An 11,878-nucleotide genomic window follows, 5' to 3' on the forward strand; every position below is an offset into this window, starting at 1 on the left:
CATATGTAACAAACCTGCACGTTATGCACATGTACCCTAGAACTTAAAGTATAATAATAATAAAAAATAATAAAAATTTAAAAAAAAAATGTTTTGTAGTCACATACCTAGTTAGCAAAATCGAGACTAAAACTAGATCTTAGGTCTCCAGATCTGATCATATGGCCTGTGTAGCTCTGTATTTCTTCAATTTACAAGTCTTAAAACATGAGATTTGGGATTCTGGGACTATTATTATCATCTTAGTCTATCAGCCAACTCTTCTAGACTTTGGCACTGTCTGGGGGACATGCTCTGACACAAAGTCTGCACCCGTGCTTCTGCCCTCATGGGGCTCGCACTCCCTGCTCCAGTCTTACCTCAGTTCCCTCCGCTGGCCAGATTAACTGCTTCCTAGAAGTTAACATAGATTTGTACTGTAACACTCATCCCATTGTATTTGAGTGTGTGTGTGTGTATGTATGTGTGTATGTACGCTTGTGTGCATAATGGCTATTTCTGCTGGTCAATAATGAGTATCTGAAGTGTTTGAACTATATCTATACGTTTCTAAGTGAAATCATCTAAATTTCCTCATTTTCTTGTTTTAATTTATTTTGTCTAAAAACTACTGAAACTTAGAGGCTATTTAAATAGCTAAGCACTCAAGATGGTTTTGCTGCAGAGAAAGTTCAGCCTTATTTGCTGTTGGCTTCAGAACCAAGGGGATGCTGGGTAAAAAATCTAAGATTATCTGGAATTCCTTCCTTTCCTTTTCTTTTTCATTTCCTTTCTTCTTCCTTTCCTTTTCTTCTTCCCTTTCCTTCCCTCAAGGGCCAGAAATTTCCCAACACATTATTTAAGTGGCTAATTCGTAATGCGTATATAGATATGTACACACACGCGCGCACGTATATACATATGTATATATATACACACACATATATATGTAGTCATTGTATATATCTCTAAGTAAATGTTTTTTATACATTTTGAAAAAGGACCAGAGGTAAAGAGCCAATTTTACCACTGGGGTGAGTTTTTTTGTTAGGATCATAATTAATTTTGGCTAGGTGCGGTGGTTCACACCTGTAATCCCAGCACCTTGGGATGCCAAGGCGGGAGGATCACGAGGTCAGGAGTTCGCAACCAGCCTGGCCAATATGGTGAAACCCTGTCTCTACTAAAGATACAAAAATTAGCTGGGCGTGGTGGCGCATGCCCATAATCCCAGCTACTTGGAAGGCAGAAGCAGGAGAATTGCTTGAACCCGGGAGACAGAGGTTGCAATGAGCTGAGATTGAGTCACTGCTCTCCAGCCTGGGCAACAGAGCGAAGGAATCTTTAGTCCAAGGAGTTCAAGTGTCACAGGAGTCTGGGTCTCTGAGGGATGTTCTTCAGCCTCCCAGCCTAGCTCCTCCAGGAAGTCAACAAAACAGTACTTTACACCTGTAATTAAAGCCAGTGCAGTCACATAACACATGTTTGTTTGTTTGTATTCTTTTTTTTAAGATGGAGTCTCATTCTGTCACCCAGGCTGGAGTGCAGTGGTGCGATCTCAGTTCACTGCAACCTCCGCCTCCCGGGTTCAAGCAATTCTCTGCCTCGGCCTCCCGAGTAGCAGGGATTATAGGCGCCCGTCACCACGCCTGGCTAATTTTTGTATTTTCAGTAGAGATGGGGTTTCACCATCTTGGCCAGGCTGGTCTTGAACTCCTGACCTCGTGATCCACCCGCCTCAGCCTCCCAAAGTGCTGGGATAACAGGCGTGAGCCACCGCGCCTGGCCATGTTTTGTTTTTTGAACAGATCCAAAGAACTTTACATCAAATGGATTTTCATTCCGTTCACCAAGCCTGTCTTCTTTTTCTCTCCAGCTTCATGAGAAGTTTGACCTTCTCAAGCGGACACACCAAGAAGAAAAGAAGAAAGTGGAAGACAAGAAGAAGGAGCTTGAGGAGGAGGTGAACAACTTCCAGAAGAAGAAAGCAGCGGCTCAGTTGCTACAGTCCCAGGCCCAGCAATCTGGGGCCCAGCAAACCAAGAAAGACAAGGATAAGAAAAAGTAAGCAGGTGTCACCCCCATGTATTGGGGACCTCTAACAGTTTATTCCTCTTGCATGTCTCTACTTTTCCCATTTACAGACTGGAAACTGGTCTTTTACCAGAAAGATAAAAGCAAGTATTTTCTCTACAGTGCAGGGAAGATGATGAAGGTTTTTAAAATATTTTTAAAAGGTACACAAAGATTAATTTATAAAACTTGACCACATTGACCGAGCAATCAGGCCTGGAGGAACCTGTTGTCTCCAGTAGCATCTTCCACACCAACACTAGGAGTCTCGAAGAAGACAGGTTGATGTCTCTTCAGCACCCTCTGAAGACAATTCTCATGACTCTTGATAGAGAGCATCTTAAAATCACAGTTGTTAAAATTATTTTCCTATTCTGTGTTGTAAGACTTCGAAAGCCAGTCACTGAAAGTCTCGTTCCCAAAATGAAACATTTGGAAGAGCTGCTAGTGGTCACTAGTTTCCTCTAAATTCAGTATGATGAATTGTTTTATTGTGAAATGGGATCCAAATGCCTATCCAGTTGACACCTCTGCCAACCCTCAAGCCAAACCTAAACCCACTCATAAAAGGTTTTTTAAATAGGGTCTTAATGTCATGTGCCAAAAGGTCAGATTCTGCTCTTGAGTTGGTTACTTCCTATGATACTCCAGTAGCAGCTGCCTGAAACCAGTGGGAGATTTAGCCCTGCCTTGACACTCTCCTGTGATTTGAAGCTGTCCTTTGAATCACATTAAGCCTAGTGTTACGTTACTAGCTATCGGTTTTGACAGGAAGCAGTATGGTAAGAATACCACTAAGGAAAACCTTTGTGGTATCTCAGTGGCAGATATGCAGATGCCGCCCTCCTTTGTCTAATGTGCGGTGCTTTTAGGGCAGCTATTTAAAGCAACTCAGAACTTGTTTCAGGAAGTCCTGCTCTTTCGCCTTACATGCCGAGGTTCTAGGGAAAAAGCTGACCATAAGTAAACAAACACATTGATACTCAAGCACATAAAGAATTACATTCTTTAAACATAGAGTACACAGGATCAAGTCTCTGCACAGTAACTGAGATGTGTTATAGGGAAGAGTGAGCACAGTGCTGTTGTCCACTTAGTCTTGATGAATGTGCAGTAGGCTCACCCCTAAGAAATCTCATGTTGCCTGCAGTAAAAATAAAAATGGACTGCTACAATGACATACTGAGAGAGTTTTAAATCATGCTTTACCAACTTTAACATTCCGAGCTCTGAGACAGCAGAAAATGTATCACCAGAGCAAGGGAGGAGGCAAATGTTCTGAACAATAGTAGAAGTGGTTGTGATTTTATTTGGAGTTGGCACAGATCCAAGTGACCAAAGGAGTTCAAGGCCCAAAATTTAGTTATGCTGGATTAATTCTGAGAGTAACAACCACATAGATTATAATCTAGTTTAAGAAAACCCTTTGTAGCTATGTGTGTTGGGAGAGCCTCTAGCACTCATGGTGATGTTCCCCATGCAGAGACTCAGAGATTACAGTGACTCTTCCAGTGAAGACAGATGAAAGCCATTTGGCATTGTACCTTTGTTAATCCAGACCAACCAAGGATATAGGGGGGTGTGTGTGTGTGTGTGTGTGTGTGTGTGTGTGTGTGTGTGTGTGTGTGTGTACGCACACATACATCTATAGGTATGAATGAGACAAAAAGCTGCTGACTTATAGCTTAGGAAACCCAAAGTCAAGTTTGTCTTTTCACCCTGAAGCACTCAGTGCATAAAGGTTTGAGTTTTAAAACTTAAGAATGTTTCTAAAAGACCAGCAATGTTAAAAGAGTATTTCGTGTATACTAGACGTGCCTTTAAGCAATAAAAATTCCAAGAACTGATCATTATTGTGCCTCCATTTTAAAAAAGTTTATTTAGTAACAAACTTCCCAGTGTAGGGAGGTTTTTCCTTGCCCTTTTGGACATGTTAGGTTATTTTCTTCCTATCCTTACCAATGTGTAATGCTTTCAAAGTTTCTGTGAAGCCTGTGTGGATTCTATTTTAGCTTATTTGTGTATTCTCATTTATTTTGAAGGATATTATACTCAATTTGGTTCAGAGTAGTAACCAGGTTTTGCTCCTGACAATGGCACATATTGTTTGTGTAACTTTTTCTAGGTCCTTACCCTTTTCCACACTTTGCATTTGTACAGTGAAAGCAACTGCCAGTGGAGGCCTGAAGTGTCAAAGTAAAACAAACAAACAAACAAACAAAACTCACACCTTTTACTGCCAGAGGCAGTGGACTGCGTTGGTTAGAGGGACCGCAGAAAGACAGTGGCCAGGCTGGATAGGGCAGCACTCTGAAAAGAGCTGGGAAGATGCCTCCTGGCATAGCTGGAGCAGATGTAGGAGTTACCGTTAGGAGCTGGCTTTGTTGTAGGTAGAAAAGGAAAAGGCAGATGCTTACTTATTTACCTGCTGTGTTTCCACCTCAAAGCCTAACTTAGTTTTTCTAATAGTTTTAAATTCTCTTTTTTCTATTCTAATGACACGCTCCTTTTTTAATGTAGGTAAGGCTTTATACTTCTCCTTGACCTGTAGTGGCATGAGAGTGTATAACATTTCCTAAGATGACAGGCAAAGTAGAACTAACCCTGGCACTGCCATTAGCTGGCCCCACCTTCTGCCATCTCTGGCCACCAAGTCACTTTCCTTGTTTGCGGCTGTACCACAGTGGTGGGACTGCGCGGGGGTAAGTTGGTCAGTGGACAGTGTTTCCCTTTTCTGAAAACTGTCTGCACAATTGCCAGCAGCCATTTGCTGGTTAAGCTGCATCTATCCCAAAAGAGAGTTTTAAAATTCATCATTCTAAAACCATACTTGTTTACCCAACCATCCACTCATCTTTTAAAAAAAAAAAAACTGTTTTGATTCTTGCTAAGGAATAAAGTTGCATGTTTTGCACTTGCCTAAAATTAGACACATGGGCCGTGGGTTTGGCATTGCTTTGTACCTAGAAGAGGGGGAAAGCTCCTGGCATTGCTGTATCTGTAACCATTACAGTGATTGTCTTTTTTCCCCCTACCCAACTAGATTAATAGCATGTCCTCCATTCACTATGTAATTTCAATCCCTAAACTGCGTTAGACCTTTTCTTCAAGTCAATTGTACAAAGGCATTTATTGTATATTTATTCTCTGACGCCTTCAGCAGCTCAGAAGTGGAAGATGAAGCTCCTATTCAGTACTAATGGGACACCCAAACCTAATAGATAATGGTTTTGTGTTATTTGAGAAAACAAAAGCTAAACAGTAAATCCTCCCACTAGACATGCAGTGGTTTCAAGAAGTCACTTGTGAATTCTAAATTACATACAAATGGAAACTAACCGTATGTCTTTAATTCAGTATTAAATTTTGCTTTTGCTTGTCATGTAGAGTAGCCTTCTCAAATTTTTGGTTTTAATTTCTGTCAATTCCATAATCATTGCATGAGCATTCACCATCGCTGAATGCTGGTGCTGTCGCTCCTAATTTTCCTTTCTTTTTAATTTATTATTATTTCTAACTTTTTTGTTTTGTTTTTTAACTTGCAGTGCAAGCTTCACATAAAGCCTGGCAAGCCAAGGATGTTCCCGCATTCACCTGCTTTTGCAGTAATATCGTATCTCTGCCATGTGTGTTCTTTATTTTTATTTTTATTTTTATTTTTTTTTACCCTTCTTCAAACACCAGTAACTATTATTAACTCGTTTGCTGAATGTTGTTGGGTGGTAGAAAATGATAGAACAAGGGAATAACCGCAAATGCTCTGTGCAGCTGGACTCTGTTTCCGGAAAGTAAATGATTTGCTTTTTATGCCTGTTCTGAATGGCAGCACGAAGCAGGCCTGTTACTTGTATGTCGCTTTGGACAGAGGAAAGTGGGGTAAAATGCTACCTGTACGTCTGACATGAAAACTTCTCACCGCCTCAGCAGCTGAACTAAAAACCTGAATAGCCATGACAAGAGTTTGCATTTTCTTGATGATTCATCTCCATGAGTGCACAATCCCTGAACTCACTGTCTTTTCTCCACACTTGTCCCAAGCCAAGGTAGATTTGTATGTAGACAGACGGGTGAGCAAGCATTATATTTTATTTTTACACTTGCATGACATTTTCATTTTCGTCAGTAACATTATTTGACCTGAGCTTGTGGGTCTGTTCAGACTGTCTCCTCTCATGGTTTGAAACCGCATCTGAATGCCTGCCTTCAAATCCTGGCCAAGTTGGAGTAGAGTAGACAGGCCTGAGAAAACTATGATTATGTTCACATTTACTGGTGCATCCTTGATCCTCTCACAGATAGACGTCTTAAAGGTTGAATCATATAACATTGGTTAGTAGAAGAACCTTCTACTAAGGATGATGGGCTTTCTACAACCTGCTTACCACTAACAGTAAGGAATCTTTCATAAACACACAGTTTATGAAACACACAGTTTGTTCCCAGTGGGCTTAGAGGGAGGCCCTGATGACTGATTCCAGGATACTTGTACTTCTAATAAAATTTTTCCCTAATCATGAGAAAATTTCCACAGATACTTCCCTTTGAAAATTTGCTATAAACTCTGTATCATTGGTAGCACGAATTTGAGGGAGACCTTGTCAACTCTAAGGTGGAAATAGGAAGGACCACAACATGACCCGTAAGTGAAGAAGGTAGACATTTCCTATTCAGCTTCCTTGCTTAGTCTCCTTTCAGTATTTGGCAATAAAAGAGAGAAGAAATAGAACAACTGAAGTCTCAAATCATTGTCTGGAGTATTCCTCACCTTGGCTAGCTCCACCTGCTCTTTGTCTAAGGCCCTTGCCTCATCAGGGATTGGAGCGGACCCACACGCCAGAACCTATCCTGCATGCCTAATTTGTATGGAAAAGTGCATATTTCATCTCTTTTCTATACTGTTCCTTTCTGATGCTTATCTTTTCATCTGTGTGATTGTTTTTTTCCCCTCTACTAACAAGATCCTCCCAGCTTTCTCTCTACATGTAGAAAGGATAACATTGCTCATGAACCCACTTCCCCTCCACATTTTCCTCACTGGTTAGAGATTAAGTAAATAGGATAGAATATGCTGCATCTCCCCTGACACACACTTTCTTTTTAAAATGAACAAGTCTCTATTTTGATTTCAGCCAAGACTTTTTCTCCTTCTCTTTGTCCTCAGCCATACTTAGAGGAAAGAAGGAATGGTCTTCCATGAACTGATTATGCTTAATTAAGCAAAGTAAGGAAATTAGTTTCGTGGAAGCCTAAACAAAGCTGGAATAGAAGCTACACACTAGACACAGCAGCAGTCATAGTCTTCACACGTTTAGGAGCTACTGGACCAACATCCTTGTTTTTGCTTCTGTTTTTTTTAAATAAATCTAGTCTGGAGCTAACTGTGGAGCAGCTGAATAGTAGCTGGCATGTTGATTCAAACCATGGGCTGAATTTGCTCATAGGCTGTGCATCGGACAAAAGCTTGAATATTTGTGTTGTATGCTTGTTCCAACCACTGCTTGTGTGAGCATTTTTGTGGCTCGTACAGAAAGTACACTTTTAAATTGTTTCTTGCATCACTAAAATTTTTTTTAAATAAGCATAACAGCGAAAGGCATCCAGCTGACTTTTTGATTCCAAGATTGTTGGTTGGATTAACTTTTTTGCATTAAAATTTTCCCAGCAAAATAAATCATATGGCGAGTCAGAGAATAAAAAGTCAAAAGAAACAAATAGAAGCTTTTTTTTTTTTTTTTAATGTATTGCTTCTGAACTTTTTCCTGCCACTGCTCCCCGGCCCTGTTTAGTTTGTTATTGCTGCTCTTCTTTTTTCTTTCTGTATCTATGCCTTTTTTCACAGTAGTCCTTGGCTCTGCACGGAATAAATGATACCCTCAAATCTAATTGGATGTGCTTTCGCCTTTGCATGTAAGTACAGTAGTAAGAAACCTTTGAGATCTTTCTGACTTTTCAAAATTAGAGAAAGCAAGTGGGATGGATGGATTTTTTTTTCTTCTCAGGGGGGGCAGGAAGGTAATGGTTTGAGTAGCCTTTGTTTTTGTTTTGTAAAAAAAAAAACTAAATATATATAAAAGGCCACATTTATATTTTTTTTCACAAGAACCACATAATAAATTCCACTTCTTGACCTGAATTTGGAAATCCGAAATTACCAATCCAGGCCAGTTGTGGTGGCTCATACCTGTAATCTCAGCACTTTGAGAGGCTGAGGTGGGCAGATCACTTGAGGCCTGTAATCCCAGCACTTTGAGAGGCCGAGGCAGGCGGATCACGAGGTCAGGAGATCAAGACCATCCTGGCCAACATAGTGAAACCCCGTCTCTACAAAAAATACAAAAATATAGCCAGGCGTGGTGGCGTGTGCCTGTAGTCCCAGCTACCTGGGAGGCTAAGGCAGGAGAATTGCTTGAACTTGGGAGATGGAGGTTGCAGTGAGCCAAGACTGCGCCACTGCATTCCAACCTGGGTGATGGAGTGAGACTCTCCAAAGAAAAAAAAAAATTATTAATCCCTGCCTGTGCTCTACATAGCCTCATGGGCATCATTGGATAGTTCAGAGGGCCCTTGATTCCGGCAAGGCAAGTAAATCCAGAATGAGAAATTACTATCTTCTACTAGAGAAAACCAAGAGAAAAAATTTTATGCTAGGATGCCTTTATGACAACTTAATTTTTTTATCTTAGTCCAGTGGTCTCTCCCTGGTGCTAACTGCTGACAGTGGCCACCTCTTTTTTTGGGGGTGAGGGGCCTACATAACTCTAGCTGGCCTTCCCTCACATCTTTTGTTAAAACATAATGGCCATCTTTTTGCTTCTTCTGAACTTTAGATCTCCATAACACATGTACTGTAGAATGTGATGGAGAAGCATTGATGAGAATTTATGGGCAGTTCAGACTGTGTTTTCCCAACTTAGGCTCTTTATAAATTGGTTAAGGTTTTCTCCTTTTAAGGGGCATTTCAACAATGGGAATTATTTAATGTAACAGTGGGCACAGATTACTTATCTTCCTTCTCTGCTTTGTGACTCACCAGCAGTAACACACACTCTCCACATCTTGTGCACCTCAAATGAACAGACTTGGTTTCCTTGCTTTCTTGACATTTCCATGACTGTTTCACATACAAACTATTGAGTGAGGTTTTTCAGCTGTTACCGACCCACGTCCTACTGTCTCTTTGTGGTCCTGCAAAAACTGTCCATTCCCACCCCTTTGCTTTGCCATTTGCAAGTGTCTGGAATTGTCAAGTCTGAGCTTTGAAAAGTCCTGGTTCCACTGACAGGACACATTCGTTAGTTGGAATTAAGACCTACAAAGTCTAGTTTGTATGTAGGTATGAAGGGAATTTTTTAAATAAATTGAAAAGCTGTGAACAGCAGTAGAACTTTGTCTATTTCTTAATTTTAAAATATGCTGATATGCCTTAAACTGTAGTTGTAGATCCTTGTCATTTTGCTGTTTGAAAATAACCAATGTGTTTTCTAAAACTGTTGTGTAATCTACTTTCAGTGTTAATGCAGAATTGTCATATATGTAAGCTGCATGTTAGACATTTGTCTTTTTTTAAAAACTAAAGTAATTGTATTGATGTGAAGCATATCATTTTTTCAAATATGAAAGTAATCACTTAGCAACATGCTTGGTAATTTGGCATCTGTTAAGGTAGGAGAGTGGTGAACAGGTAATCTATGCATATATCACTAGTGCCAAGACATAAAGCGGGGGAAAATATATTTTTACCCAAACATTGTTTGTGTGCCCTTTTTTGTGAGTTCTTTTTAGTCGCTGCTTGGTTTGCATATGCACACGTGCTTACTGGATAAAAGAAACAAGGATAAGAGTCTCATGCTTTCCTGCCTTGTGTGGTGGACTTCAAATGGCTGCTGTCTGGGTTACACCAGTTTCTCAAAGATACTTGCCATGTGGTGTCCTGTACTTCACATATCATGTTATCACTTTTTTTCCCCCATACCTGTCCCTGTCCACCCTGCCAATTCATGTGCCTTGGTGCCCAGCTGAGGCATCGTCTTCTTCACTGGCCTCCTCTTCCCTGCTGCTGCTCACCCTCCCGTGGAGCTCAAGGAAGTCACCCTGTTAACTGACACACTGCTGTTCTTTCACAGCTTGTTGTAGAGAAGCTCCTTTTTTTCTTAAGCCATTAAGAATCAAATTTGAATCTGAACCTTTCTTTTTTCTCTTCTGTAGCTTCTTCTTTATGTAACCATCCTGTTGACAAGCCCTACTCTCTCCTAATGGACATAGAGCATTAGAAGAGCAGGAGCTGTCTGTTCACACGTGTTGGGGAAGAGTTACCTCATTTCCACCATCGCCTCCTGTTCTTTTAAAGTCTGGGTCAAATATTGCACTGCTGTTTGTATTTGTCAATGTCTGCCCATAGTGGATACTGAAGTGACTTACCACTACCAAAAAAATAGTCATATTCAATAATATTAATTAAAAAGGAAAAAGGAAATTGAGCGAAACAGAAAACGTGGGCCAAGACCCAAGGTCTTGTGCTGGGATCCCCTTGCTTAGAACTGTCATGTTCTTGAAGCTGCTGATCCAAGAACTGATGGACTGAAGACAGCGTGTACCCTAACCTGAGGGGGCCACCACGTCCAGGGCCCACAAACGTGATCTCATGGTATCTCCTGTCCTTTCTGTCCCATGAGCCACATTCTGAACAGCCTGATCAGGATTCTCAACCATCAGGTCATAAGATCTGAACAACAATTTCTTTCCTTTTATTAGTTTTATGGGTTGTTTTGGTGTTTGGGGTTTTTTTTTTTAAAAAAAAACAAAAAACAAAAAAAAACAAAACTTGATATTGCATGAATAGAGATGGCTGCAATTTTTTTTCTTTGGAGTGTTCTATTGATACAATGTTTTTATTTTTCAGCTGACCATCTGCCTCTTGAGAGAGAGAGAAGTGGGCATCCTTCCTTTAAATTCAGGAACCACTGTTGTTTTATTTGACTTTTTCTGTTACTTGCATCTCTTATATAAGTTGTTTTGGATTTGGGATTATGTTTTGGGGGTGAAAAATTCCAGTTCTGTTTTTTGTATTGGTTATTCAGCTTACTTTTGGTATCAAAATTATACCAGTTTTAAGCTCACTTGAGTGAAGTTTAAGTCACAAGATTCTGTTTAATATGCTTTCCTCATTTTGGAAACAACCAAAAACTTCCCTTTTTTGTTACGGGATTTTGACCTACAAGTCCTAATCGTGTTTAAAATGTGCCGGTGTTGGGTAGATGACTTTTCTGCCTCTGGGGTTCAATTTCTATTTAAAGATACCTTAAAATAACTTACTGGCCCATCCCTGCCTTTTTATTTGTTGTGAAGCTCTGTACCTTGTGTCCACAGTTTTTTACCAGGACCCATGTGTCTTGGACCATGGGAAATGAACCCCAAACAAGTACATGTCTCTCCTCCCAGATAACAGCATCATTAACAATGGTTCTGATTCACATTGTCTTCTCGGAATTACCTAGGTGGATTTCTCTACAATTTCTGCAAAAAAAACCTGCTGAGAATCAAAGTATTCAGACTTGATCACTGAAAATCACATCCATATCCAAACACATACTTCTGCCAGTTGAGTGAGCCTGTGATTTCTGATGCTGACCTGTTTGTGATGAGTCAGATTCAGGGCTAGATTACTCTAGTTAGCAGTCACTTCTTAGGGGCAGTTTTCATAGTGAAGGGACAATTTTCAAATTCATATGTATTATAGAGCATGGACATATATTTTGTTATCTTTCAGTTTCATTACTTGTTTATAGATAGGCTTATTTCCATCTTTACTTTTGAGCTCCATAGTAGG

General features: G+C 40.3%; 1 protein-coding gene across 1 annotated transcript in view; it reads left to right on the plus strand.

The window, feature by feature from the left end:
* The window catches only part of SEPT11 (septin 11), a 97,954-nt gene extending 86,595 nt beyond the window's left edge, over positions 1–11,359 (plus strand). The window contains exons 9-11 of the mRNA XM_011966215.1: positions 1,856–2,043; positions 7,892–7,959; positions 10,952–11,359. Of these exons, the coding sequence (XP_011821605.1) occupies positions 1,856–2,043; positions 7,892–7,916 (213 nt within the window). The 3' untranslated portion in view covers positions 7,917–7,959; positions 10,952–11,359. The remainder of the gene's footprint in view (positions 1–1,855; positions 2,044–7,891; positions 7,960–10,951) is intronic.
* Positions 11,360–11,878: the final 519 nt, after the last annotated feature.

This window comes from Mandrillus leucophaeus, unplaced genomic scaffold (assembly GCF_000951045.1).
Source record: "Mandrillus leucophaeus isolate KB7577 unplaced genomic scaffold, Mleu.le_1.0 Scaffold75, whole genome shotgun sequence".
Lineage (NCBI taxonomy): Eukaryota > Metazoa > Chordata > Mammalia > Primates > Cercopithecidae > Mandrillus > Mandrillus leucophaeus.